This window comes from Clarias gariepinus, chromosome 22, assembly GCF_024256425.1.
Source record: "Clarias gariepinus isolate MV-2021 ecotype Netherlands chromosome 22, CGAR_prim_01v2, whole genome shotgun sequence".
Lineage (NCBI taxonomy): Eukaryota > Metazoa > Chordata > Actinopteri > Siluriformes > Clariidae > Clarias > Clarias gariepinus.
The window spans coordinates 15,266,147-15,292,899 of NC_071121.1; the positions used below are offsets into that span (position 1 = coordinate 15,266,147).

At 41.2% G+C, this 26,753-nt stretch overlaps 1 protein-coding gene across 1 annotated transcript in view; it reads left to right on the plus strand.

Annotated features, from left to right (window-relative positions):
* xkr7b (XK, Kell blood group complex subunit-related family, member 7b) overlaps positions 1-26,753 on the plus strand; it is a 78,193-nt gene that overhangs the window by 44,505 nt on the left and 6,935 nt on the right. Inside the window, exon 2 of the mRNA XM_053482867.1 lies at positions 17,873-18,057. Coding sequence (XP_053338842.1) covers positions 17,873-18,057 — 185 coding nt within the window. The remainder of the gene's footprint in view (positions 1-17,872; positions 18,058-26,753) is intronic.

A 26,753-nucleotide genomic window follows, 5' to 3' on the forward strand; every position in this document is an offset into this window, starting at 1 on the left:
ATTTTGCCAATGCTTTTAAACTACACACATTAACTTGTAGGTTGTTGTCACCCTTTTGGAAAAAAAAATATAGATAGACGGATCTCATCATCTATACCACTTTATCCTGTGTTCATGGTCACAGGGCATGGAGCATATCCCAGGAGACTTACTGGTACTGGACACGCTGGACTGGGTGCCAATCTATTGCAGGGCACACACACACACATATTTAAATACAAACATTCACACACTACCGGCAATAAACTTAATCTGTATGCCTCTGGATGGAAACTAGAGTACCCGGAGGAAACCCACCAAACACTGGAGAACACACGAACTCCATGCACACAGACCCAAGCCAGGAATCAAACCCAGATCCTGGTGGTTCAAGGGGACAGTGCTAACCACTAAGCCACCGGACCTACGAAAATACTAATGCAGCAAGCACACTATGGCACAGAAGTGTGTATAATTTCAAACAGTTGAGTACTAACTGATTAGGAAATAAAAGTTGAGCTGTTACAGTATGTTTAACCATACAACTGAGACTGAGGTACGAGTCAGGTGCGCTCAGCAGGAGATTCAATCAAACAAAAAAACCTTCTGTAGTATGAAAGATGCATCTAATTCCACTCTTCATTAATACATTTTTAAAACTCACACGAAAGAGGTGGAAAGAGATAAATCAAAATACATTAAAACTAATAAAACCAGATTATATACACATGCAAACTCTATGCATGCAGACCCGAGATGGGAATCGAACCCGGACCCTTGAGGTGCAAGGCGACAGTGCTGACCACTACGCCACTGTGTTGCCGTGAGCCATCATACACATTTCAAAATCTGATATTAAAGATGTTGTAAGAAGGTCAGGTTAATAGCAAAATCAAGATCCACATTTTTGACACTTTTTGTAGTGCAATCTTGCAACTGATCAATTGATATCAGATCTCTTTTTAGAGCACAGACTTTCAATTGCCTTCTTGTTTTTCCAACATCTAACATTTCACAAGGACAAAACAAGATGTAAATAATGTGACTAGAGTTGCAAGTTATACATTATCTAATTTTACAGTATGTGGCTTATTAGTATATATACAAGTGAATTCTGTAGACTGTATGATGTAACCAAAAGAAACAGATACAGGAACACCATGAAACAAAATCTGCCTCCTAGTTGAAGAACTTATGTCTTCATGAGCCCATGCAAGCGTCACATGTGGAACCCAAAACTTTGGTGGGGTAAATGTTTTTACTGTTTCGACTGATCGGTGTAAATTTCCTTATACGCCTCATCTATCCAACGTTCAGAGTAAGGATTCTCTCTAAATCTTTCCAACGTTACAACTGACTGTTGACCAAAAATAATTCTAGTCACTGCAAATCGTCCTAAGCTAGGTATATATAGGACTTTTTAAAAATGAAAGAAATTGGAACAAGAACATGATCTGATGCATACCACACCGGATTGTTGTTTTTTCAATGCTGTAAGCGCTCTGTGAAGACATGGCACAGTGGCTTAGTGTTAGGCACTCTGCACCTCCAGGGCCTGGGTTCAATTCCTACCTCAGGTCTGTTTGCATGTTCTCCTTGTGCTTGGTAGGTGGGTTTACATTTGGCAGACACCCTTATCCACAGCAACTTACATTTTTATATTATTATACACCTGAGCAGTTGAGGGACTTAAGGGCTCAACAGGGACAACTTGGTGGTCCTGGGATTTGAACCTGGGACCTTCCAAACCATGGTCCATTGCCATAACCACTGAAGAGATGCAAATTAGGCTAATTGCCGTTACCAAATGATGTGAGTATGTGTATGCGTGTGCCATGCTATGGATTGGCACCTGTTCCAGGGCATACCCACCACTACGTCTCCTGAGCCTGTTACCCTGTATAAAGGATGAAGCGGTATAGACGAGTGGGTTCTGTGAATAAATGTGATGATTGCACTATGCCAGTGTGGCACCATAAGTGTGTATTTAAAAAGTTAGTTTGTTGGGTTTAGTGCAGAGATCGTTGCGAGCAGTAGGCATCATTATCACTTGAATGATTATGTAGGAGCTTGCTATCTTACCATTCAACTAATAGAGCATCATTACATTATTGTGAGTAATATCAGAATGAGTGTTTACTCACCTGTTTATGCTGTTCTCGCTATTATATTTGTTTCCTCAAGTCCCCTGAGATACACTAGGCTTCCCCCAACCCTGTACAGGAAGAGCGATACAGAGAATGAGTGAGAATGACTAAGTGAGTGGTTGAGGGGGAGTTAATAATATGTCTTTACACCAGGAATTTACTTAGTTGGATTATTATTCTTCTGCTTTTGCAGCAGGTTATGAAACATTTTTTTTATAAAAATAAAAACGATCAGGCCTGAAGTTTTTCAAGGCCAAGACTTGGCTGCCCAATCCAATACAGGATGCATTTACCATGCTAAAAATACAACAAGCTAAAAGCCCCCAAAATAAAGCCGAAAGATTGCAGCACATTCACATTGGCCATGACACAGATGCCAGTAATTCTTTTCGCACAAGCTGATATACAGTAGCATCTCCTATCATTAATCCGGCACTGAAAATGGTCGGTGGGACTTTACAAGGGCTGTGATAAACTTCACACTGGTCCATAATTGTGTCAACATTACTGCTGGCTGAAATGCCCTCTTTGCACCGACGCCAAGGCAATTCTTTATTATTATTTTTTTCCCTGACTTCAAGCGAAAACCAAAATAAGTCAGCAGCATTTCTTACAGGCCAGGGCTCTGTTTTCCTGCAGGCACACACTTTATTTTTATTTTATTTTTTGGGGGGGGGGGTTTAATACAGAAGGAAGAATGAGAGTGTGACAAGTAAAAATAATGGTATACTTACAAATGTGTTCTTTTGTTTCCTTGTACACTGTTGTGGAGTTCACTGGCAGCCACAGAGCTTATGACAGATGATGAACAAACGTTTTCCTACTATCGTGTTAAATTTGGGGAGAGATTCATTTTGTTTTATTACCGTATTTATGCATGACAATGTTTAATTCAACTCGCTCACTGACGCCCTATACCGCTCATCCTGTACAGGGTCATGGGAGGCCTGGATTGTATCCCAGGGTGACTCGGGGACATAATGCGGGCTACAATATGGACAGGATGCCACTCACACACAAACACACACACACACACACACACACACACACTTTGGGCAATTTTGGAAATGAAAATTAGCCTACCCTGCATGTCTTTGAACTGCTGGAGGAAAACCTCGTACCTCAAGGAAACCCACTAAGCACAGGGAGAGCATGCAAACTCCAGGCACACACACATACCTGAGGCGTCAATCGAACACCTGACCCTAAAGATTTAAGACCAAATGTCACGCCACCATGTCACCTCCAATGTTTAAACATATTTGATAATTAATAACGTTTTATTATTATACACTCTGTATGACTTCACTGTTAACAAGTCTCCAGGTAATTTATTTGATCCACAAATAACCAATGTGCAGTCCTTCACTAACCAACATGTAATCCAGTCTTCACATTTAATGCATGTTAGAAATGTAAAAAACGTTTTTCAGACAGACGGTTTCAAGGGTAATCCAAAAACAAATAAATCTAAGGGGCTGAGTGGTGCAAGTGTTCATCCTATTCTTGGGAGATTGTGAGTTTGGATCCTGACAATGCCACTGCCATCTGGGTTGAGGAGCACAAGAGAGCTCATCTCTCCGAACGTGCTAGGGTGTCATTACTCTCTCCACTGTCAGTCAGAGTGACAATCACGGGTCTCCGTCAGTTATGCATTACGGAGAGTTCATGATTTCATATCCCTCAGTCGATTAGTCCATGCAGTCAGCCTTAATTCCTAAACTCCAGGAGGTATTAGGTGGAAACAGCTACACCAGGCTGACCTTCTCATCCAGTGGATCGTGGTTCTGGTTGTTATGCTGCAGAGGACAGATGCTTTTGAACATCTGGAAGGTAGCAGCAATTCAGCAAGTAAGGGTCAGCTGCAGACAAATTGATTTAAGGACATTGGGAAGGCTTTTTTTTTTTGGAACTCCATAGTTTGCTAGAGCTTTTTTATAGGAAAGTTTGAGCAAGAAGTCAGCCGTGGACAACCCCACCAAGTGAGTATTACTGACCGGAGCTGGTTCACTGATCCAATTACAGCTTTAGCCTGTGATGATGATGATGATGATGATCCTGTGCAGCCAAGCACGAGCTTCATCCAATATCTGTTCACTTCTTTGCAAGCAGTCGTTTTCTAACAAACTGGGAAAAGTGCCAGGCCTGTATGCATACAGTGCATAAATACTTTCTATACTATTGTGTGGAGAGATTAAAGCCAAGGATAAATCAATGAAATGGTTTAAGAAAGCCTAAGAATCTTTGTGCAAACTTTTGCATGCTTACTCAGTGCTTTTATGTTTTATTCTAAGATTTGATTAATTCTGCATGATTAATATGGGGCAGGGGTAGCTCAGGGGTGCTTACAGTGTTGGACTACAGATTGTCCCAGGTCCAAACCCCAACGTTGCCACAACTGGGCCCTTGAGCAAGGCCCTGAACCCTCACCTGCTCAGATGTGAAATGAGATATAAAACAAGTTGCTCTGAAAAAGGACATCTGCCAAATGCAGTAACGTTACAGTATGTAATATGTACCAGATATTTGTACTTTCCTATATTTAATGCGGTACTCTAATTTACTCTTAGACGGATTGTGTAGATTCTTAAAACAAAGTAGTTTTACTTAGAGCTAAACAGTATTGGGTTCTTTGTATAGAAACAGAAGGTTCAACTTTTCTAAAGTGGTTGACCCCTTGGATCCCTTTCTGATGTGTAAACCATCTTATGAGTACAGTAGTGTCTTACATGGAACATTACGATGACAATTTAGTAGTAGTTTATTAGCAGTTGACCTCCATAATGTGACTCTCCAGTGGAGACAAGATTGTATATTTTGTTGGGTGGAGGTGAGCCTCCTGGGAACTTATTCCTGGCACAGTTCCGAGGTCTCTAGGGAGGCAGTTGTGTTTATTTACCGCTGCCAAATCTTTGTATCCAGCAGAAAGAGGTGATTTATACAGAATATACAGGGATCGCAACTTGAGTGCTTTGATAGGGACAACTAAACAGGTGTCTCCGACAGTGGCCCATGCCAGCAATTATCCTTCACATCAGAACACATCACTGATGCCTGGATGAATTGTGAGCGTTTGAGTTGCTCTGCATACAGCACTCCGTTAAAATCTCTGCTACTAGGTTGTTTCATTCTAACAACTGATAAATGACAAGGAGGATTGCAGGCATATTTGGACCTTATTTGGGATTATACAGTAGATGCTCTCAAGCATCCTGTCAAGAAGACAGATCATTGGAACACTGCAGAACAATTCTTCAAAACTTCTTTACACTTTAAACTATACTTTATATGCCTTACCTGCTGATCATTCTTAACCTAGGTATAATCATATCCTAATGAAGTCATGTTTAATAATACCAAAGTGCTTCGTTCAGTTGTAATCTAAAAGATACCGTGATATAGGCAGATATTATGCTGCTAAATGCATGATTTAAATCTGTCATTACAGACTACAAAAATATAAGGACTGTTCAAATCAAACCAGGACTTTTGATTGCGCAGAATAACAGGACGCATTTACAGTGTGAGAGTAAAACTCTCTTTATTTCTTTATATAATCCACCACTACACTAATGCATGTATCCCAGCATGTCAGTAGTACTGGGATACCATCGAGGTAGAAAGTTTTGTCAGTTTGCTGGAGCCATGATCAGACTGTCTGCTTCAGGTCTGAAACACTGGCCTCCCAGGAACTCCTTTAAAGGCCCAAATATGTCGAAATGGCTTGAAACGAGGTCTGGACTGTTCGGTGGGTGAGGCAATAACTCCCAGATTAGTTCCAGGATTGTGCAAGGGTCTGTGTGTCTGGCCTTCTTTAAAACGTTTGCATTGTTTAAATGTTTTACCGCTTTGCATTGTACTATGCTTCAATATCAGTCAGTTTTATGCCTCATGCAAGAGAAAGTTTATCACAAGTCCCGGTTTGACTTGAACTCCCCTTTGACAACATAACTAAATCTATTGAACATGTGGTTTTCAGATCTCACACTTTTTTTTCCAAAAGCTTCAGGAAACAAGAAATTTGATTACTGTAGCACCTTTAATTTTCACCAAATTAAAAAAGAAAAAAAAAGTGCAAGGTGATTTAAAAAAAAGGTGCAAGAAAATATTAGATTGGTGCTGCAGAAAGGAAACATGCCCCAGAGCATGGGTCGGCAATTTTTCTTAAAATGAACATTTTGTTTTGTATAATTGATATCATTTTTTACTGTCGATGTTAAGGGGGAAATAAAGGGAAAGGTCTGACTCAGGACTCTGGCTTTGCAGCTAAATGCTGGTCTTTATAAAAGGTAAATAGTCTAAAAATAAACCAAATCGTTCTGAGCAGATGCAAACTTCTCACTCTCTCTGTCTCATTCATTTTCTATACGGTTTATCCTTTATAGAGTCACGAGAGGCCCGGAGCCTATCCCCGGGGACGTGGGGCACTATGTGGGTTACACACTGGACTGGGTGCCAATGCATTACAGGGCACAAGCACACACACACACAAACTAAACTGAGGCCCCGGATGAAACCAACCAAGTGTGGGGAGAACAGGCAACCCTTCACACACACACAGAAGTCGGGACTCGAACCCTCGATCCTGGAGGTGTACAGCTAACCACTACACCACCGTGACACATTTTTGTATCATTATTTTTAAAAATCTCTTAAGAATAACAAAATCATCCTTATTAAAAATGTTTATCGACTTTTTTTGTTTTGCAAAGGAACAGACGGCCCTTTCGAGTTTGTGCATCAGCTCGACATACAAATATCATTTTCTCATTTTCTCCTCCATAAACACATAGACCTATGTAAACATTTTTAAGCTATTAAAGGCTTTTTAGACTTGCCTTTTTAAATCACTTGTCAATAAAAGGCCTTCCTCATAAACTTGCATCTTAGGGATTCAAAGCCCAATGTTGTGTGTCTGCCCATGTGTTTTATATACCAGTATAAATGCACTAGTAATTACTGGGTAGTGCATATTATGATTGGCTATATTATATGTCCAATTTGCTGTATTATGAACCTGATTAGCTATATTGTGTGAATGAGCGGGTATATCATGTCTCTGACGAGAAGTATTTTGCGCGGTGGTGTTAGGGGAGAGGGTGCAGTGCCAGGAAGCTCCTTCTGTTTGCTTTATTTCTGCTGTGAAGCCGGCTGTTCACAGACTCATTTGCACCTGCCATATTTAGTGTCATTCAAAGACCATAGGTTGGAATAGCTGCTCTCTGCCTCAGCTGCATGGCTTTTTTGTTGCCCTTAAAGAAACGATCCTTCTGTCACTTGTGTGCGCCCTTTCGGCTTTGTCATAGAAAATGACTGCGCCACTAGGCACCTAATTATGAACAGAATGGGTATTAGTTTGGTGTGTTTTAATGTTCACATTGTTGTGAGACTAATGACATTTGGAGGGAGGTGCCGCCGCCCCCTCCCTCCCCCATCCTGTACGAGAAACATGGATATGCAGGTGGCATAGATGGTAATGAGTCGCTCTCTCTCTTTCTCATGCGCGTGCGCTCGCTCTCGCTCACACTCTCTCTCTCTAATGGTGTTTAATGGGGGGCTGTCAGTGCACCGTTAGCAGCACATTTATTCTCATTAGACCTGAATGATGATGATGATGATTACTTTGTCAGAATCAAGATGTCTTGAGGACTGAGGGGAAAGTGTGAAATTGTTTCACAAACATAAAGAGGTCTTGAGATGTTGCGTGTTTGTGTGTGTGTTTTGACAAATCTACCTAAAAAAAAAGAAATACATACACTCATCTTCTACTGTATACCATTTTATCTTGTATTTAGGGTCATGGGGACCTGGAGCCTATCCCAGGAGGCTTAGGGCACAAGGCAGGGTACACCCTGGACAGGGTGCCAATACATTAGAGGTAACACACACTATGCTCAATTTGGAAATGCCAATTAGCCTAACCCGCATATCTTTGGACTGTGGAAGGAAACCCACCAAACACGGGGAGAACTCCATGCGACGGGAATCAAACCCCGACTCTGGAGGTGCAAGGCGACAGTGCTTACCACTACACCACCGTGCCACCCGGAAATACATACATACATCCAAAATTACATGGTTATTAGTATGCCATGTTGGTGTGCATACAGAGATCTTGTCGGGTAAAGAAGCAGTTTAAAATAAATGTGATCTGCATATACTTGTGTATCCTAAGTGTACTAAGTGTGCTGAATTTGGTCATGTTTTTACTATATGCTAAAATAATTTGGACATCAGTCTAATCAAGCCTTTTCATAATAATATGACAGGGCCTGTAGACACTAAGCATGTCAGAACCACTCTTATTCTGAAAATATTCCCACCTCAAAGTAGGAGATAAAAACTTCCTATTCTTACTTTCAGCAAGGATTAAGACTGCGCCAAGGAAAGCGTGTGATGTCACTTTTTACGACACTAAGAGCTGCAAATGAGGCTGCATGTTATAATGGGTGTTGTAGTTTTGACAGGTTTTTGTAGTGAAAAAAAGCGAAATGGTGAAATCAGCGACAGTTGTGTGAAAGCTTTATGCACGCAGACAAAACTTATAGATGCATGACTTTCTGCATGTTGCAATCCTGCTCCAATCACAACTGTTTTAAGTCCCTATAATAGTTGTGTACTACTGTCATAATCTGATCAAAATGATTTTGAAAAGAAAGTGAAACCGGAGAGAGTATGAGAGCGTTTGGCTTGTGGTGGAGGAGGTAAAAGGTAAAGAAATAGTTCTGCAAGGCAAAATTCTGACCTACTCTTACCTCTGAAGATAAAAAGTGTGTGTGAAAGCATCAATGCTACCTGTCAGTTTGCCACATGTACCCCCGAGGAGTGTGAAACACAGAGATACGCCGTGTTAATGAAGTGCTGCTCACAACGGAGGATCTTAAAAACAGTTGTGTACACTTAAATATTTTAATCTAAATATATAAAATTTATATATCAATATAATTATTTTAATGTGTGTGCCATGGATGATGCCCACAACTCCATCAATCCATGAAAGCTTGTTTTATTGTTGATTTCACGCTGCAAGATCTGCAGTGCTGCAGGAGCAGAGTCTAATTTATTATTCAAAAAGCTGCATTATAGCAGGTACTGTTGTCAGCACATGACATGTTCATTATTGGACAAGTTACATACTGCATGCGATTAAAAAAGGGGGGAAAAGTATTTAGTTGTTTTCCAAACATGTCTTTTATAAGCTCTTTCATGTCACTCAATGTTACTAAAACGTCTCTCCTCCGCATGCGTGAACGCCATTTCCTCACTTCTCTTAACCATTTAGGACACCTCTGGAGCTCTCCTACATCCAGTTCTGGTGGAGATAGGAGTGATTTCCTATTCTAAGAATTTTGATAATTAGCTCTTACTCCTACTCTTAAAAGTAGGACAAAATTGGTGTGAGAATTTTTGGCCTCTTAGGAGCGATTTCTTACTCTGAGGTGGCGAGGTGTTAAAATGTCAAAATGTCTGAGATGCCTGTCTGTCACATCGTCATGGAAACAGAAAAAAAGTACTTACACAGGGAATAGAAGGGATACGTATGATGAAATGCTTAAAATAACAAAATGAAAATAAATTAATTTAAAGTGATTTAGATAATAAAACATGCATATATGATGCATAAATGATGCATCCTTTGTATGTGTGTGTGTTTTAAATAAAAAAAAAAAAAAAACCTCCAGTAGATATCAGTAATAATAAGTTGCTTTCTTTTATTTATATTTATATTTATATATATATTACCTTTACAATACTGATCTTATTTATAAGTCAGATTACATTTAGATTTTTTTGCTTTGATGGTTCGTGGTAACACTATCTGCATTCGCATGATGCTTAATATTCTAATAATAATCCGGATAATAGTGCAATGTGTATGAAATCTCAATATGTCCTGACATCAGTCAGAACAGAACAGCCCGAGAAGTCCCAATTGAAAGTGATTTTCATTCAGAGCTGGAGGTATGTGAAAGTCAACACTAACAAGCTATAAAGGTCCTGTTCTCCCGTTTTAAAATCGCAGGAGCATTTCGTTCTTTAGAAACTGTTGCTTAATTAGAAAGAACAGGATAAACTCACATATTCTTGTCATGACATGATGTGGGTCATTTTCTTCTATTGAACTAATTGAATTTGCTCAAAGGTTAAAAAAAAAACCTCTCCTTCATCTTCTTCTGTTATATTTCCAGCAGATTAAACACTTCACAGCAGGCAGAAGCACTTTGCAAAGGTATAAAAGTGGTTGGATTAAACGCTTAGAGCATGTAAATGCACATCGGATCAGGATCCATGGAAACACTAATCTGAACAATTTCAATTGGATTGAAGAAATTTTCTACGAAAACATCTATTATAGTAAGGCTATATCAAGGAATGATGATTTTGGGGAGAAGTGTGAGCCTATTTCATTTATTGATTCATTATTTATTTTTGTGACAAGACTGGGAGCATTAAAATATATATAAAACCTTTAAATACAAAATGTTTAAATGTTTTTTTTTTTTTGTATTTTTATCCCTCCCCTCTGAGAGAGCTCGGCCAATCAGCTCTCTCTAGGCCTCCGGCTGCGAGAGGTAACAGCATCACCCGGGAATCGAACTCGCGATCTCAGGATGATAGGGCAAGCACTTTACCACTGTAACTTTTAGTAACATATTTTTACTAAGCAGCAAATATCTCTGTCATCCAAATTAATTATTATTTCTACTCAAGCTTTGCAAATAATTCTCTCCTACCACACAGGCTGCCAGTGTGGGAATAGTTCAGAGTGTACCACCTGTAGTAATATAAAGAAACTCTTAACGTGACGCTTTTCCCACCTCAAATGACTCCATGTCTTGAGCATGAGTTGAGCATTGCGGCCTCCCACTGCTTTTAACGCGGGCAGGCTTCTAACGTTAAAACCCGCCAGCGTTTCGAGACTAATAAGCGCACATGATATTATAAGACTGGTATAAGAGTGTGTAATGAGTGAGTGTGAGACTAATTCGCTCGCAGCATTTGGAGAGTTTGTAGAAAAAAGCTCTTATAGTTTATAGACATTAATTATTGTCCAATAAGGCCATCGTTAATTACTATCCATTGAGGCATACTGTAATGATTTAGCAAGACTAATGTATAGGTGACTCCATATCATTCGGGGACCCATACTGCTTTCTTCCATTAAGCTTCTAATTTATGATTAATGTGCAAAAGTTTTTTTTCTGCATTCAGGATAATTACCTTGATTTAGTTAAACCCACATTTATAATTTCTACAGAAACACTTCTTTCTCGTTCTTTCTCTTCCCACCCCAGTGTTAATTTATCCCTATTAATAATTGTCCCATGTTATGGCATAATATCCCTTAATATACCAAATAGATAATATTTTTATGAATTTTTTTTTTTTATAAAAGTACGGACACATAAGTGTGACAAATATGCAAAAAAAAGTTTTAATCTGGACGGAGCAAATACTTAAATACTTAAAGCCAAATGCATGTTTGGAGCAAGATACAGATGTACAGTAGATAGTGGAATTATATTATAATGCTCGTGTGTTTATGTGTGTTTGGGTGTGTGTGTATGGCAGGTAAAGAGGCAGGTGAATTAAATAAACAACACGGACACAATAGAGACATCGAAAGACAAATGAGATGGATAGATAAGAGAGACACATAATACAATAAACAAAGGCATACAAGAGAAACACATAAACCCAGAGAGAAAAGGTGGCATGCAATTAAAACAGGATTATAGACAGATCGGTTCAGATTTTTTTTTTCCCTAAATCAAAACGCCCTGCTAAACCCAGCCTGTTTTTTTGGGGATTCTTTTTTTCTTCTCTTTTCCTTTATGTTTTCAACTCAGCGATTTTCAAGCATTAATTAATTAAAAAGCATATATATATATTTATATACATACATACTTTTTGATGATCTTTGTCATGCCTTCAGCTGAGCATGACATATACAGTCTGTAATTGGTTAGTTAACTGTTTATAGAGTACGCAAAAGTGGACTAGCAGACTGGGCTGAAAGTGTTGCTGCAAGTTCTGCGTTTCAGTTTGTGTTCATCTCTCATTCAGTGTCTGATAAGCTCAGGAACTGAAGCTCCACTCATTAAGATGATTAATGGTCACTCACAATCCCACTACCCAGAACTCTTTCATGCTCACACACACACACACACACGCATTAGGTACTTGAAAGCAGTTTAGGTAGCTCTCAGTACACTGCCCTTTTCGGCACACTGTCTGTAAGTGAAAACTCATTAACTCTCCCAAATGATGCTAATTAGACAAAGTAAGCCTCAGCACAGACTGTACACAAAGCCAAAGGGAATAGACACGTGCCACCTGGTTCAGTGGAAAAAGCCAGGATGTGTGTTTTAGTCAATAATTCACATGTTAACTAACTTCATACCCTCTTACTTTGCCTTACACTCACTCACAATTAATAATAATAATTCACTCACAGAAATGAATTCTCTAAAGAACATCCTCAGACCCACCATATCACACACTCCTACTCACTCATTTGCACTCACCATGGTCTGGTTCAGACTGCGGCTAAATCTGATTTGTTTAACACCTGATCTTTAAGACTGTTTGTCCACGCTGTCATTTGAAAGTGTTTAAATCGGTTTTTGCTTTGTTCAGATTGCCAGCCCAAATTTGACACCTTGTCAACCTTTCTGTATTGGTTGCCAAAGTAACGATGCCGAAGGCATGATATTTTCTCACCTCTATTTTGGCACCTCTATTTGCAACTGGATTCTGGACAGACCTCAATCTGTTAGGTTTGATAATCACATGTTCTCCTCCCTCATTCTGAACACTGGCATTACACAGGGTTGTGCCTCTGCATAACTCATAACATGGTCAGTAGGTATGCAGATGATACCACAGTGGTAGATAAGTTGACCTACAGGGAGGAGATTTGTAGCCTAGCAGCATAGTGTCCTTTCACCATCCTTACCCTTAAAGCCAAGAAAACCAAAATGCTAATTTTGGACTCCCACAAATCAAAAATGAGCCAACACTCTCCCATTTACATCAATGGGGCCGAAGACAAACGTGTGCCTGGCTTCAAGTTCCTGGGGGTCTACATTTCTGTGGGCCTGTTCTGGCACAATAATACTTCACTTTTTCTTAGAAACCACAATGAAAGTGCATCTGTCTCCCCAGATGCTAGAAAGCTTTTATCATCATAATATTGAGAGAATCCTGACCAACTCTATCACGGACTGGTAGGGGAGCTCCACAGTTTCTGAAAGGAAAATTATGTAAAGGGTGGTGAAAACCACCTAAAATAATTGGCACCAAGCTACCAGCTATTGAACATGCACTACATTAGATGCCTTTGCAGAGCACTCAGCATCATCAGGGGGTCCTCCCACCCGAGTCACAAACTTTTTGTTCAGGTCAAAATTCTCAGGCACGCACTCTTAATGGCAAGTCATTCTCACTTATTAGGTTCATCAATTCAATTCAGTTTTATTCAATTTTATTTATATTGCGCTTATAACAATAGTCATTGTCTCAAAGCAGCTTCACAAAAATGAAAAGAACATTTTTGCAAGTGTGTATGTGTGAGAAAAATGTGTCTAGATAATAATGAGATGAATAAATGATGAATGAAATGTCTCTGATGAGCAAGCCAAGGGTGACGGCGACGGTGGCAAGAAAAAAACTCCCTGAGATATCAATAGAGGAACCAGACTCAAAAGGGAACCCATCCTCATTTGGGTGATAACGAATAGAAATTATATAACATTATGTGTGTTAAGCAGCTGAAAGTTCAATATACCAGAAATTCTTTAAATTAACATGAAGTCCAGTTTAACATAGGGATGTCTTTGTCTACTGAAGCTGGCACAATCTCCCGATGCCTCAGGATGGGTAGAAAAGTACAGAACAGATGGAGAGAATTGGTTCTGGATGTGTTCAGGTGTCCATATTGCTTTTCTCCAAGCTCTCTGGTTAATTATGATGGGTGTTCAAGTCAAACCAGAACTTTTAATTCTGCAGAATAACAGAACACTGTCACAGTATGAGAACAGAAATGACCTTTTTTTCTACACAACTGCCCTTACCCTCATCCTTATCAAGATAAAAAGAGCCATGATTGGACTGCCTGCTTCAGCTCTGAAACGCTGGCCTCACAGGACCTCCTTTAATGGCCCAAACATGTGGAAATGGCCCGGAGTGAGGTCAGGACAATATTAACATGCTCTATTCTTATTCTCTCACCCCTCCCCATCTCTCTCGCTTATACACAAATGGTCTGTATAAAACAGCTTGAATGCATGTTTTCTGAGGATTCAAATGAGGCCATTAGCTGCTAAAACATGCCAGTCATGCGACTCAGAGAGGAAAGCTATTACCCCCTTTATTTGTCTTTAAACTGCATGGCATAAGATGATAAGTACAGGAGGAATCTGAAGACTATAGTATATGCAAGTAACCAAGGCTACTTGGTAACAGCAGCAAAGGAGAAATTACAGGCATTCATTCTGAGCAGAAGGGTCAGTGCCATCTAGCAAGTAACACCATCAAGATCAATAACATCTAATTAAACGTTGATATGGCTTCACTGCTGTGCATGTTATGCTACAGTCATCAGGTCATCACAGCCAGCTATGCACTGAGAAACTATACAAATGGGTCTCATTGAGAGATCAGCCCGGAGAAAGTAGATCACGGCACTGGAAGGTTTCTTTGTAATTCCTTCATTGTACCACTTCAAGCCACAAATGCCTTTAGATCAGGCAGTCTTTTCATCCAGATAAAGACAGTATCTGCTTAGAGCCTGTCTGAGACCTCGAACACACACACACACACACACACACATACACACACTTTAAAATGTCCATTTGAAATGTGAAATGCTCATGTTCTTATGCTGTTTCCCCATAAAAGCCCTCATAGCTATGCCTGAAACACAATCTTCTGCGGGGGCTAATAGACGAAGGCATGAGCCAAAATTCTTCCCACTGCAGAGGGCATGGAATACTGCCTCTTCTGCAGCTTTCCAGATAAAGAAGCAGCCTAAAGCTGGTTCAACATGAGAGAGGCAGAGAACGAGAGAGAGCGTTTCTGCTCATCCCTCCAAATTCACAGCACATTAAAAATGGATGATTTTCACCACTATCAGTTGCATGTTGGAGTATGTTTGAATGGATGTAAGAGAGCGAACCTGTCCTTATCCTCCTTTCCTCTCCCACACAACGTGTCTCTGCACTGATTCAAGACATTTCAACCAGCATTATTCTAAAAGCCGAATAGGAATGCATTATTCAGATTGAATGGTAATGTGTTCTAAACAGGACAAATACAGATAGGAATAGGACACTTTTAAGTGTTTCTTTGAAAGGTAAATTTATTAGAAAATGTCACAGGCAGGTGCAAACAAATGACTCTATGAAAAGGATAAATAATAATAATAAAAAAACAGTCCCATGCAAATCATTATTTCAATTCTTTTTTGTATGCATAAAAATGTTCAACTCTTTAATATTGTCCTCACATTATTCCCAAATATGCTCACTAAAACCTTTTGCCCCTTCTTTTTCGTAATAGTTTCTCTTTGACACCTTTTATTGTTTCCTTCACGGGTTGTTATGAATATCAATACCACATTTGGACAGAACGGTTAATGTGTTCAGAGCAGCACAAATGCGTATAAGTATAGAAGGTGCAGGTTTTATTTAGAACGTCATACCTGCTTTCATGCAGACATGAGAGCAGATATATTTTAGGAGATTCAGCCAAGTAAAAATTCATTGAAAAGTGTTTTCAGAAAGATTTCTACATTTTTTACAGAAGATTTCTGCAGATCCTGCACACATCTCTTTTTTAATATATATAAAAAATCCCTTCCACAATATGCCACACCCAAATGTATTTATTTTTTATTTATTTTCCTCCAGATTCCTTCAGATTTTTTTACTAATCATAGGGCCCACTCCCATCAAGGATACAACTACCAAGGAGGGAGGGCGAAGGCCATCATGTGTTTCCTCTGAGACATGTGATTTCATTGTGATTGATTGGAGAGAGCAAGCTTGTATGATTGCAAAGCTGCTACATACTGTATCTTTCTTTTAGAAACTTTGAACTTCCACCTTATGGAACAGCCGCATTTCAAAGCTAAATTTGACTCATCCTAATTAGGCAATCATTTTGCTTCTTTCTGTCACATGATCAGTAAAGCAAAAATACTGGCTGTGCAAAATATGAGTGAATTAAATGTGTTTAATGGATTTTTGGAGAATGTTGAAACCACTAATAACAATGTTTACACTCTGTCACTCTATTAGCACAGGTCTGTGTCACTTAATGTAAATACGTACAATACATTCTTTAAAACAGGATACTATTTGATTTGGATTCTATTGCTACTGTATGGTATCTGGAATTTCTTTCGGGATCAATAAAGTATCTATCTATTATAAACTTAACAATGCTATATGGGATTGTAGAAGTGTAGTCTTCCGTTTCTCTGTCAAATCTACACTTCTTGTTTGTTTTCTCTTGCTCATGCTATTACTTTTGGGAGCCATGATGCAGGTTGCGGTAATATTTTCAAAAGAAAATTAAGCAGAGAGATAACCTTTCCGACACTGTAAAATGCACAAGATATGTATACAAGAGACATAAGTTACACACGGTGTGTGGGGGAAGCTGTTGTGCTTGCTATGTCTGTTTTTTTCCGCTATGTCCTTTTCTTTATTGGGATTTCTGACCTGTGATAAAGCCTTAGAGGACCACAGACATTTATGCAGATGGACAAAGCATACACAGATGAGATGCACATGCCTACGTATACCACTGTATAATAAGACTCTGTAGTCAAGTACAGAAGTAAAACTAAAACTGGTAGAGGAGAAGACTGATGATGCTGTAAACTGAAGATTTGTGTTATAATCTTTATAATTAAAAAAGGTTTTCCACGCAACAAACCTCAACACTTTTTTTCCCCCAACAATAATTTACTGCCAGTGACTTACTAGAAAAACAGAATGTAAACATGGAAGTTTATATTTTTTAGAGCTGCAAGCTGATTGATTAATTTTGATGAAACTAATATGACCAAAAGGATTTGGATGAAATATTTGTTGTTTGTGCTTTTTAACAACCTTGTGATTTAAAGCAAACATGCGCAAATATTTGGCATTTTTTAATCCTTTTTGCTTTTTAAAAAAAAAAATTTATTAAGAGAATGAAACAGATTACCTTAGAGATAAAGATAGTGGGATTGAATTATACAGCTAACACACATATCACCTGAAAAGTACACTACACCTAAGATTGGAAATGCTTTCTAGGTTTCCAGGTTTCTAGACATTACAAAGCACGTTATGTGCAATGTTGGATTGTTGTTCATTTTGTGTTTCAATCATTCATCGAGACAAAAAAAGGGAACTGAAATACAGTGCTGTGGAGGACATTTTCCACTAAAGCATGCTTTTCAGGAACGTGTCCTACACCCACAAGCTTACTATCAATCGAACTTCATTCAAAGCCAATCAGAGGAGAACAGGTTGCTTTTTTTGTGTTCGACTCCTCTTGAGGATTCTTTTTCATGCTATCCCAGGGTGCTGATTCTTATCTTTGTCACCTTTGAATGTAATATTATGAGGCCAGATCTGGATTTCTTTAGCGCCACCCTTGAATGCTGTTTAAATTGCTGTAAAAAAAAAAAAATCCAATTAAACAGAAGTAAAGAAATCCATCTTGCGTGTGTGTTTGTGTGTGTGCAGGTACATACACACGCTGTACTTGGGTGTGCAGAACCACTGGTATCGCCACTGCTACTGGCGCCTGATGTTTGAGACGGCTGATGTGAACATGCTAAGGCTGCTGGAGGCTTTCCTGAAGAGCGCGCCACAGCTTGTCCTGCAGCTCAGCATCATGATCCACAGCAAACACATCCTGCCACTGCAGGGTGAGTGCTAACACACACACACGCACACACACATACACAGTGCAGACAGATACTTTGCCTATGGCATCAATGCATGTACACTGCCTTCACATATGTGATTTTCAGCTGGGGCTGCATTCTGGCATCCTGATCTATCACAGCCTACAGGGTAAACACACACACACACACACACACACACATTCTCCATTTCTGCTTTAATGTAATATCATGATTCCTAACACATACATGGCATGTTGGAGAAATAAAGAGGCAAAAATCATATGAGATTGAAAAGAAAGGGGGGGAAAGAGAATGAAAAAGAGAAGAAGTCATAATACAAGGTGAAAGAAAAGGTCCAGATGTGTCACTTTACAAATTTATGCCTCTGTGTGTAGTGTGGTGTGAGATTTACCTGTCCAGCCAATATGTGCACACACATGCTGAACATTGCTATATGATATAGGATATTACATCGCTTTCACGATGGCAGCCTCTGCACAACGTGCTCTAGTACTTTCTTTGTTTTTGTTTATTGTCTGTGTATTTGGATTCCCTAACTCTACCATATACACTAGAGAAGAACTGCTTAACAGTCAGAAAGCCATTCCAATCAACTTTTCTCCAGTTTTTATTTCAAATTAAAATTTTATTTGTCACATATATAGTCATACACAGTACGATATGCAGTGAAATGCTAATACGACCGCCAGTGACCTTTAAAAAAATCTTATTGATGTAAGGGTTAACCCCTAGAGGGTGCCAAAGCGCCCAAAGACTTTGTTTTTGTGTTGTAGTTTTTGACGGGAAACTTCATGTTCCAGACTGCACCTCGGTCAGGTGAGGGCAGCACCAGGTGAGGCGAGTAATTAAGTTAATTATTATAAATAGCGTCTAACATTTGTTGTTGTTATTGTTGTGTTTCTAGTAATAGTCATATTAAAGATCTCGAAGTGCTCTAAGTGAAGTTGTTTTAGTTTTGTTTTACTTTGTCAATAAAGAGCATATTTAAAACCGTCATCACAGCATCTGCAGTTATGCCACGCCGACACAGCACCCGAAACGTGACAGAATGCTAGACCTATATATTGGCATAGCAGAGGTTTCACCCCTAGATGTTTTTTGGGGGGGAGCAGTGACTATGAAGCCGGAGCGAACGGACGTTCTGCGCGACTTCGAGGAGCACAGGAAGCAAGTAAGCGAGGGGCGCAGCAGTGCTGGGAAGGCTGCAGGCTTGCCATTTGACGCACATCGTTTAAAAAGGACGCAGCTGGGGGAGACAGGATTTCCCGCACCGACCACGAGGTACGGGCCAGAAGAGTCAGGTATGGCGGTGAAGAGGGGGAAGAAGAACCCCAGGCTGAGTGGCAATGGAGGGGGGAAGTCACAAGAAATATCTGCATGCTTTGGGCGAAGCAAGATCAGGAGCGTATACAGAGTCTGAGCCAGAGCAGGTAGAACAGCTTCAAAACCTGCTCGTCCAAATTCGCGAGAGCCGCGCTGCGGGCACTGATCTTCACAAGGGCCATGCTGCGGGCACTGATTTTTCACGAGAGCTGCGCTGCGGGCACTGATCTTCACGAGGGCCACATCGCGGGCACTGATCTTTCACGAGAGCTGGCCTGTGGGCACTGATTTTCACAAGAGCCCCGCTGCGGGCACTGATCTTCGACACGGAGGAGACAGCGCTTCCTCTTCTTTTCCTCGACAGCGAGGAGGTCACGCTTTCTCCTCCTCAGCCTCAGCTCGACATAGAGGACGTCACGCTCCCTACTCTGTCTCTGCTCGAGAGCGAGGACAGTGCGCTTCCTCCGCCTCCGCCGCTGCTCGAGAGCGAGGACATCACACTTCTTCTTCCGCCACACGGCTTTGAGGACATCGTGCAAGCTCCTCTGCTCAACATTGAGGACGTCGGGCTTCCTCCTCCTCAGCCTTAGCTTGACATAGAGAACGTCGCGCTCCCTCCTCAGCCTCCGCTCGAGAGCGAGGACGTCGGGCTTCCTCCTCCTCCACCGCTGCTCGAGAGCGAAGACATCATGCTTCCTCCTCTTCCGCTTCAGCTCGACATCGAGAACATCGTGCTTCCACCGCCGCCAAGCTCCGAGGACAACGCGTCAGCTTCTTTGCCACCAATCTCCGCGGGCATCACATCAGTACCTCAACCTGGCCCCGCAGACGTTGTGCCAGCTGGGCTGCCTGGCACTAAAGCCCCAATGCCAGCCACGTCACCCTGCTTCGGGAACATTGGCCCAGGACCTTTAGCCTCTATATCAGGAGGCCGAATGCAGAACCATGGGGAAGGAGTCCTGGACCTCTGCTGGCGCTCCTGGGGAGGGTTTTTGAGGGGGGGTACTGTAAGGGTTAACCCCTAGAGGGCGCCAAAGCGCCCAAAGACTTCGTTTTTTGTGTTGTAGTTGTTGAAGTTCAGTCAGGCGTCTAGCATTTGTTGTTGTTATTGTTGTGTTTTTAGTAATAGTTATATCAAAGATCTCGAAGTGTTCTAAGTAAAGTTTGTTTTAGTTTTTTACTTTATCAATAAAGAGCATATTTAAAACTGTCATCACAACCTCTGCAGTTATGCCACGCCGACACAGACACCCAAAACGTGACAATTGATAAAAAAAAAAATATGAATAAAAAAAGAAATACAATAGAAAATTAATTTAGCTAGGATGAAATAAAAATACAAATATTCTGTACAAATAAAAATATTCTGTGCAATATAGAAAAATATAGAAGATATAGAAATTTATTATAAATATATATATATTATATATAAATATATATTATTAGAAATTATAGAAACTGCTTGCCGTAGATTAAGTGCAGGGAGGTCAGGGAGCTCGGTGCGGATGATGAACTCAGCTGATAGCACCACCCTCTGTAGGGCACGTCTGTCCTGTGTGGTCGACGCACTTCTGGGTCGAACGCTGGCGCTATTAGTAGCCGCTGCTCCATGGAAGGTTTTGGATTTTTAGATCTCTAATTTTAGTTGTTTTTTTTTTTATTTATGTTGGACAAGTTTAACGCTGCTATCTTGTGACTGTACGCGACATCGCAAGAACTTGGTTGGACTAACACCAGTTTGGATATCGCCGCTAGCTGGATTCCTCTCGGCTCCTAGGTGATTGGCAAATTAGATTGGCTGTAATGGACACGGGTGTCGTCTTTACATCAATACTTGGCAGCGGAACTGTTTCAGTTACGTGTCCATTATAGCCAATCTTCACCAGCGCTGTATCTTCACCATAAACAACATAAAATTGTTTATTTACCTTGCCGTGGATCGCGTCGGAGGTTTCAGTTCGACTCTACACAACCAATTCCATCTTTCTGGTCTTTAAATCCCCGTCCTCGAAGGAAACACACTCGTACCGCTGATCCTAGTCTGCTAGTAAGGCTCACTAAGGTGACTTCCACAAATACTGGTAAGAATGATCTCTCATTCGGACTGTGAAATCTACGTTTACTGACCAACAAGGGGCCTTTTGTTTATGACCTGCTGACGGATCGTAAGTTCGATTTCCTCTGCTTAACATAGACCTGGCATAAGAGCGTCTGCCAAATGCCTATGTGTACCTGGCAACAAAGCAATGGCTCTTTTCATTTAAATCATTCTACTCCTCCTGGATATGTCTTTACCAGTAAACCACGAACTGTTGGCCGGGGCGGGGGAATTGCAATATTGCATAAGGCGAAATGAAAAGTTGTAACCGTTCCTGAAATCGAATACACAACATTTGAATCGGCAGCAATGCAAATTAATGGAGTTGTTTCTACTGTTCTTGCTGTGGTGTACAGACCTCCAAAGGCCAATCCAGCATTTCTACAGGAATTTTCTAAAATTTTTAACTTCTCTTTGCTCTCTGTCCCCTAATGTGGTGTTGGTTTGTGATTTCAATATTCATGTAGATGATTCAGAAAGCTCCTTTTCAACAGAGTTTTCATCATGTTTGGATAGTTTTGGACTGCAGCAATTTATCAAAGCGCCTACTCACTCAAAAGGTCATACTTTGGACTTGGTCTGCATCATCCCCGATAATTTTACTATTACTGATTTATCACTGTCTGATGACATGTTGGTGTCTTTAAATGTTGTTCCCACTAGCCGTCAAGCTAGCCCTTGAAGAGCCCTTGAAGAGTGGAGACATTGGTTGGAGGGGGCTCAGCATCCTTTTTTGGTTTGGACAGACCACAGAAACCTTGAATACCTAAAATTAGCCAAGAGGTTAAATGCTCGCCAAGCCCGCTGGTCTTTATTTTTTTCAAGGTTTAACTTCACTATATGTTACCGCCCAGGCTCTAAGAATACCAAACCAGATGCTCTTTCACAACAATTCTTGTCGCCCCAGAATCGTTCCCCGACTGAAAGCATCCTCCCACCACACTGCCTTGTGGCTGCCACCCAACAGGACATCGAAGTCCTGGTCAGACAGGCCCTGGATCAAGAACCAGGCCCAAGCAACGCTCCTTCCAACCGCCTATTTGTCCCCGAATCAGTTCGCCCACAGGTATTTGAATGGGGACACTGTTCCAGACTGGCCTGTCACCCCGGGGGGGCCCGCACCTTGTACCTGATTTAGCAATGTTTCTGGTGGGCAACTATGAGGGAAGACGTTTTTGGATTCGTGGCTGCATGCGAGGCGTGTTCAAGAAACAAGTCACCCAACCAACCTCCAGCCGGTTTCCTTCAACCCCTCCCCATCCCTCACCGTCCTTGGTCTCACATCGCCCTTGACTTCGTCACAGGACTTCCAACTTCAGAGGGGAACTCCCGCATTATGACCATCGTTGATCGTTTCTCCAGATCTGCCCATTTCGTCCCCCTGACTAAACTCCCTTCAGCCAAGGAGACTGCTGAGCTGCTCATCCTCCATGTTTTTCGGCTCCACGGACTTCCTGTTGACATTGTTTCTGACAGGGGACCCCAGTTTTCTGCACACTTCTGGAAGGCCTTTTGCAGACTCATCGGTGCTACGCCTAGCCTGTCGTCGGGTTACCATCCTCAGTCAAATGGACAGACAGAGAGAACAAACCAGAAACTGGAAACCGCGTTGGTGCATGACATCACAGAATCCGACTTCATGGAGCAGGATGCTCCCATGGGTAGAATACGCCCACAACTCCCTTCCCACCTCATCTACAAGAATGTCTCCTTTCCAGTGCTGTTTGGGGTATCAACCACCCCTGTTTCCTTCTCAGTAAGAAGAGGTTACAGTCCCTTCAGCTGTAAAATGACCTGGCAGAGAGCCCGTTCCCAACTCCCAAGATCAGTACAAACCTTCAAGCGACAAGCAGACAGACGACGCTCGGCTGCCCCTAGATACAGGATCGGCGATAGAGTGATGCTTGCCACGCGAGACATTTCCCTCAAAACCATTTCACGTAAACTGTCCCCTAGGTTCATTGGCCCATTCACCGTTACCAAGATTATCAACCCGTGCTCTGTCAGGTTACGCCTGCCCTCCACTATGCACCGGATAAACCCCACCTTTCATGTCTCCCAAATCAAGCGCCTTGTCACCAACCCCTTGTCCGTGTTTCCCGGCTGTTTTTGACCTTTTGCTTCGGTTCACGGTTACGTCTCTGCTCGCTCCCCTTTCGGATTTTTGCCTCGCTGACTGACTCATTGGCTTTGAACTCTCGCACTGGCTCACGACAACGTCTCAACAGATCTCTCCAGCTGTGTGAAGTCCCATCATGCTTCAAACAATCCACCATCATCCCGGTCCCCAAGAAATCCTCCATCACAGGTCTGAATGACTACAGGCCTATAGCTTTAACATCTGTGGTCATGAAGTCCTTTGAATGACTTGTATTGGCCTACCTAAAGAACATCACAAAGCAGCTCTTAGATCCCCTTCAGTTTGCATACAGAGCAAACAGGTCAGTGGATGATGCAGTTAACATTGGACTTCATTACATTCTCCAACATCTCGAGCTAGACCCAGCTGTCAAACTTCTAAAATTTGCAGGTGGCACTACGCTCATGGGACTCATCCAAGATGGTTTGCATAGCTACATGAGGTGGAACACCTGGTGCTCTGGTGCAGTCAGAACAACCCGGAGTTGAACACGCTCAAAACTTTGGAGATGACAGTGGACTTTAGGAGACAGCCTTCAACATTACTCCCCCTCACAATATTCGACAATCCTGTGTTAACCGTGGAGTCTTTCAAGTTTTTGGGAACTACCATTTCCCATGACCTGAAATTGGAACTCAACATTTTTCAAAAAAGCCCAGCAGAGAATGTACTTTCTGCGCCAACTAAGGAAGTATGGTCTGGCTCAGGAGCTGCTGAAACAGTTTTACACTGCAGTCATTGAATTTGTCTTGTGCTCATCTATCACTGTCTGGTTTGGAGCAGCCACAAAACAGGACAGGAACAGACTGCAGAAAACAACTGCTCAAAACAGCTGAAAAAATCATTGGAGCTCCCTGCCCCCACTCCATGACTTGTACTCTACAAGAACCAGGAAACGGGCAGGAAAAATCTCCACATACCCCTTACACCCAGGACACAATCTCTTTTACCTCCTCCCTTCTGGCAGGCACTAGAAATAGAACATCTAGTATCATACAGTATATTGTGTAAAAGCACCACCATGCCTCCATCGAACTCCTTACATGCACATAAATTCACTACTACTATACTACTTGTACTTGTACTTTTGCACTACCTAGTATAGTACATATGATGCACACAGGGCTACTTGCCCAACTCTACAATCCCTTTATATATTCCTTTTAAATACACTATACTGCACATACTCAGGATCCTCCTTCCATATTTAATCTTATTTAATTACAAGCTAAATGTTTTGTCTGTACTCTAAGAGCTACAAACAGCCAGAACCAAGTTCCTTGTATGTCTTAACATACTTGGCGAATAAAACCCGATTCTAATTCTGATTCGATATATACGAGTAATGTCTCGTTCTGTCAGAGGCTGAGAGAGTGGAGAGGTGGACAGAGGACAGACGGGTGTATGGGGAATGGGATCTGTGGAGTGAAGAAAAAAGTCTAGATCATGCATCAGTAAGCACACTGACCTTCCTGACATAAAGTTAAATCTGATCATAAACCAAGTGAACGCATCATCAGTTTTCTTATTCATTACACTGCAAAAAAAAATCGCTTAGCAAATGAAGATTTGTTATATAACAGGAAAAGTTATCTAATAATTTTCATTTTAAGTAGAAGACCTGTGAGCCTACAGTATGTCTAGGCATATTTCCTTTTCGAAATGGAAAGTAGAACAATCTGCTAGCAAAGTGACACAATGTCCACCTTAAAATAAGTAAAATATCTAAAAAAAAATCCAGTTAATCAATGTCCTCTGCCTGAAATAAAGCCGCAGTTTCAGTAAGGACAAATTGTCAAGCAAAGTAATCTAAGGAAATTGATGTAAGTACTGGATTTGGGTTAAAAACTTTCTAACACTTTTTTAGAGTTCGATTCCCAGGTGATGCTGAAACCGCTCACAGCTGGAGGCCTAGAGAGAGCTGATTGGCCGAGCTCTCTTAGAGGGGAGGGATGAGAGGAACATGGTGCTCCAACATTAATATTGAATATTCAAAGAACTTTATTAATCTCAGAGGGAAATTGCTTAATCATGACTCTACAGCTTATCAGGGGCATCTATGAGCTCACGTAAGTGAAAGGAGTCACTGTCCTCAGAGTGTGTTACCAATGGTGCGTAAGCAAGCAGTTTGAAAAGATACGGTCGGCTGACGTCACGTGGTTCTGAGGAGCAATTGAAAATTGTCATGTGGTATGATAAGTCCAGATTTACCCTATGCCAGAGCAATGGGTGTGTCAGGGTAAAAAAAAGAAACACATGAAGCGATGCATCCATCATGCATAGAGTGTGCACTGTACAAGCCTCTGTGAGAGGGTTATAATCTGTTCTAATCAGAATGACCAGGTTATCGCATCCATGGATTTGTTTTTTCTTCCCTGATAGCGCAGGCATATTCCAAGACTCAGATTGAGAAAGAGTAGTTCAGGGAGTTTGCACATGAATCGGACTTTGTGTTTTCATGTGCAAAATATTTTTTACAGTGCAATTTCATTTTACCTGGATCTGTAAGGCTGATTAATTGGAAGTGTATATATATTTGAGAATACAATATAAATACAGTGAAACCTTGGATTGCGAGTAACGCGGTTTGCGAGCGTTCCACAAGATGAGCAAAGATTTTTCATAATTTAACGAACAAGTCTTGGTTTACTGAGTATCATGTATCACGCATGCATTTCTTGTTTTGACGCCGAGCATTACGTGATCATGAGTGAGCCAATGGTCTTAGCCTGCTCTTTGTCCGTGTGCGCACGTGCCATTGGACACCGTGACACACACACACACACACACACACACAGACCCCTCCTACTTTCACCTTCACCGACAAACACACAGGTACACTCTTTCTCTCTGCTCTACACAGAAACACTGCTCTGTTGCGATTCTTTTCAAAGGCAGGTTAATTTGTTTTATTTTTACTTTACAGCAGTGATTCCGTTAGTGTGTCGCTCAATTGAGTGTCATTAGAGAGATTTCTTGTTTATTTTTCCGATAAAACAGTGTTTCCGTTGTGTGCGTGCGCGTGTGTGGAAAGAGTAGAGGAAGGGTTAGAGTGTGTAAGACAAGAAGGGGGAGAGGGGAGCTTACTTTAGATTCACACACACACACACACATACACAGCGCTTGCACGCACAA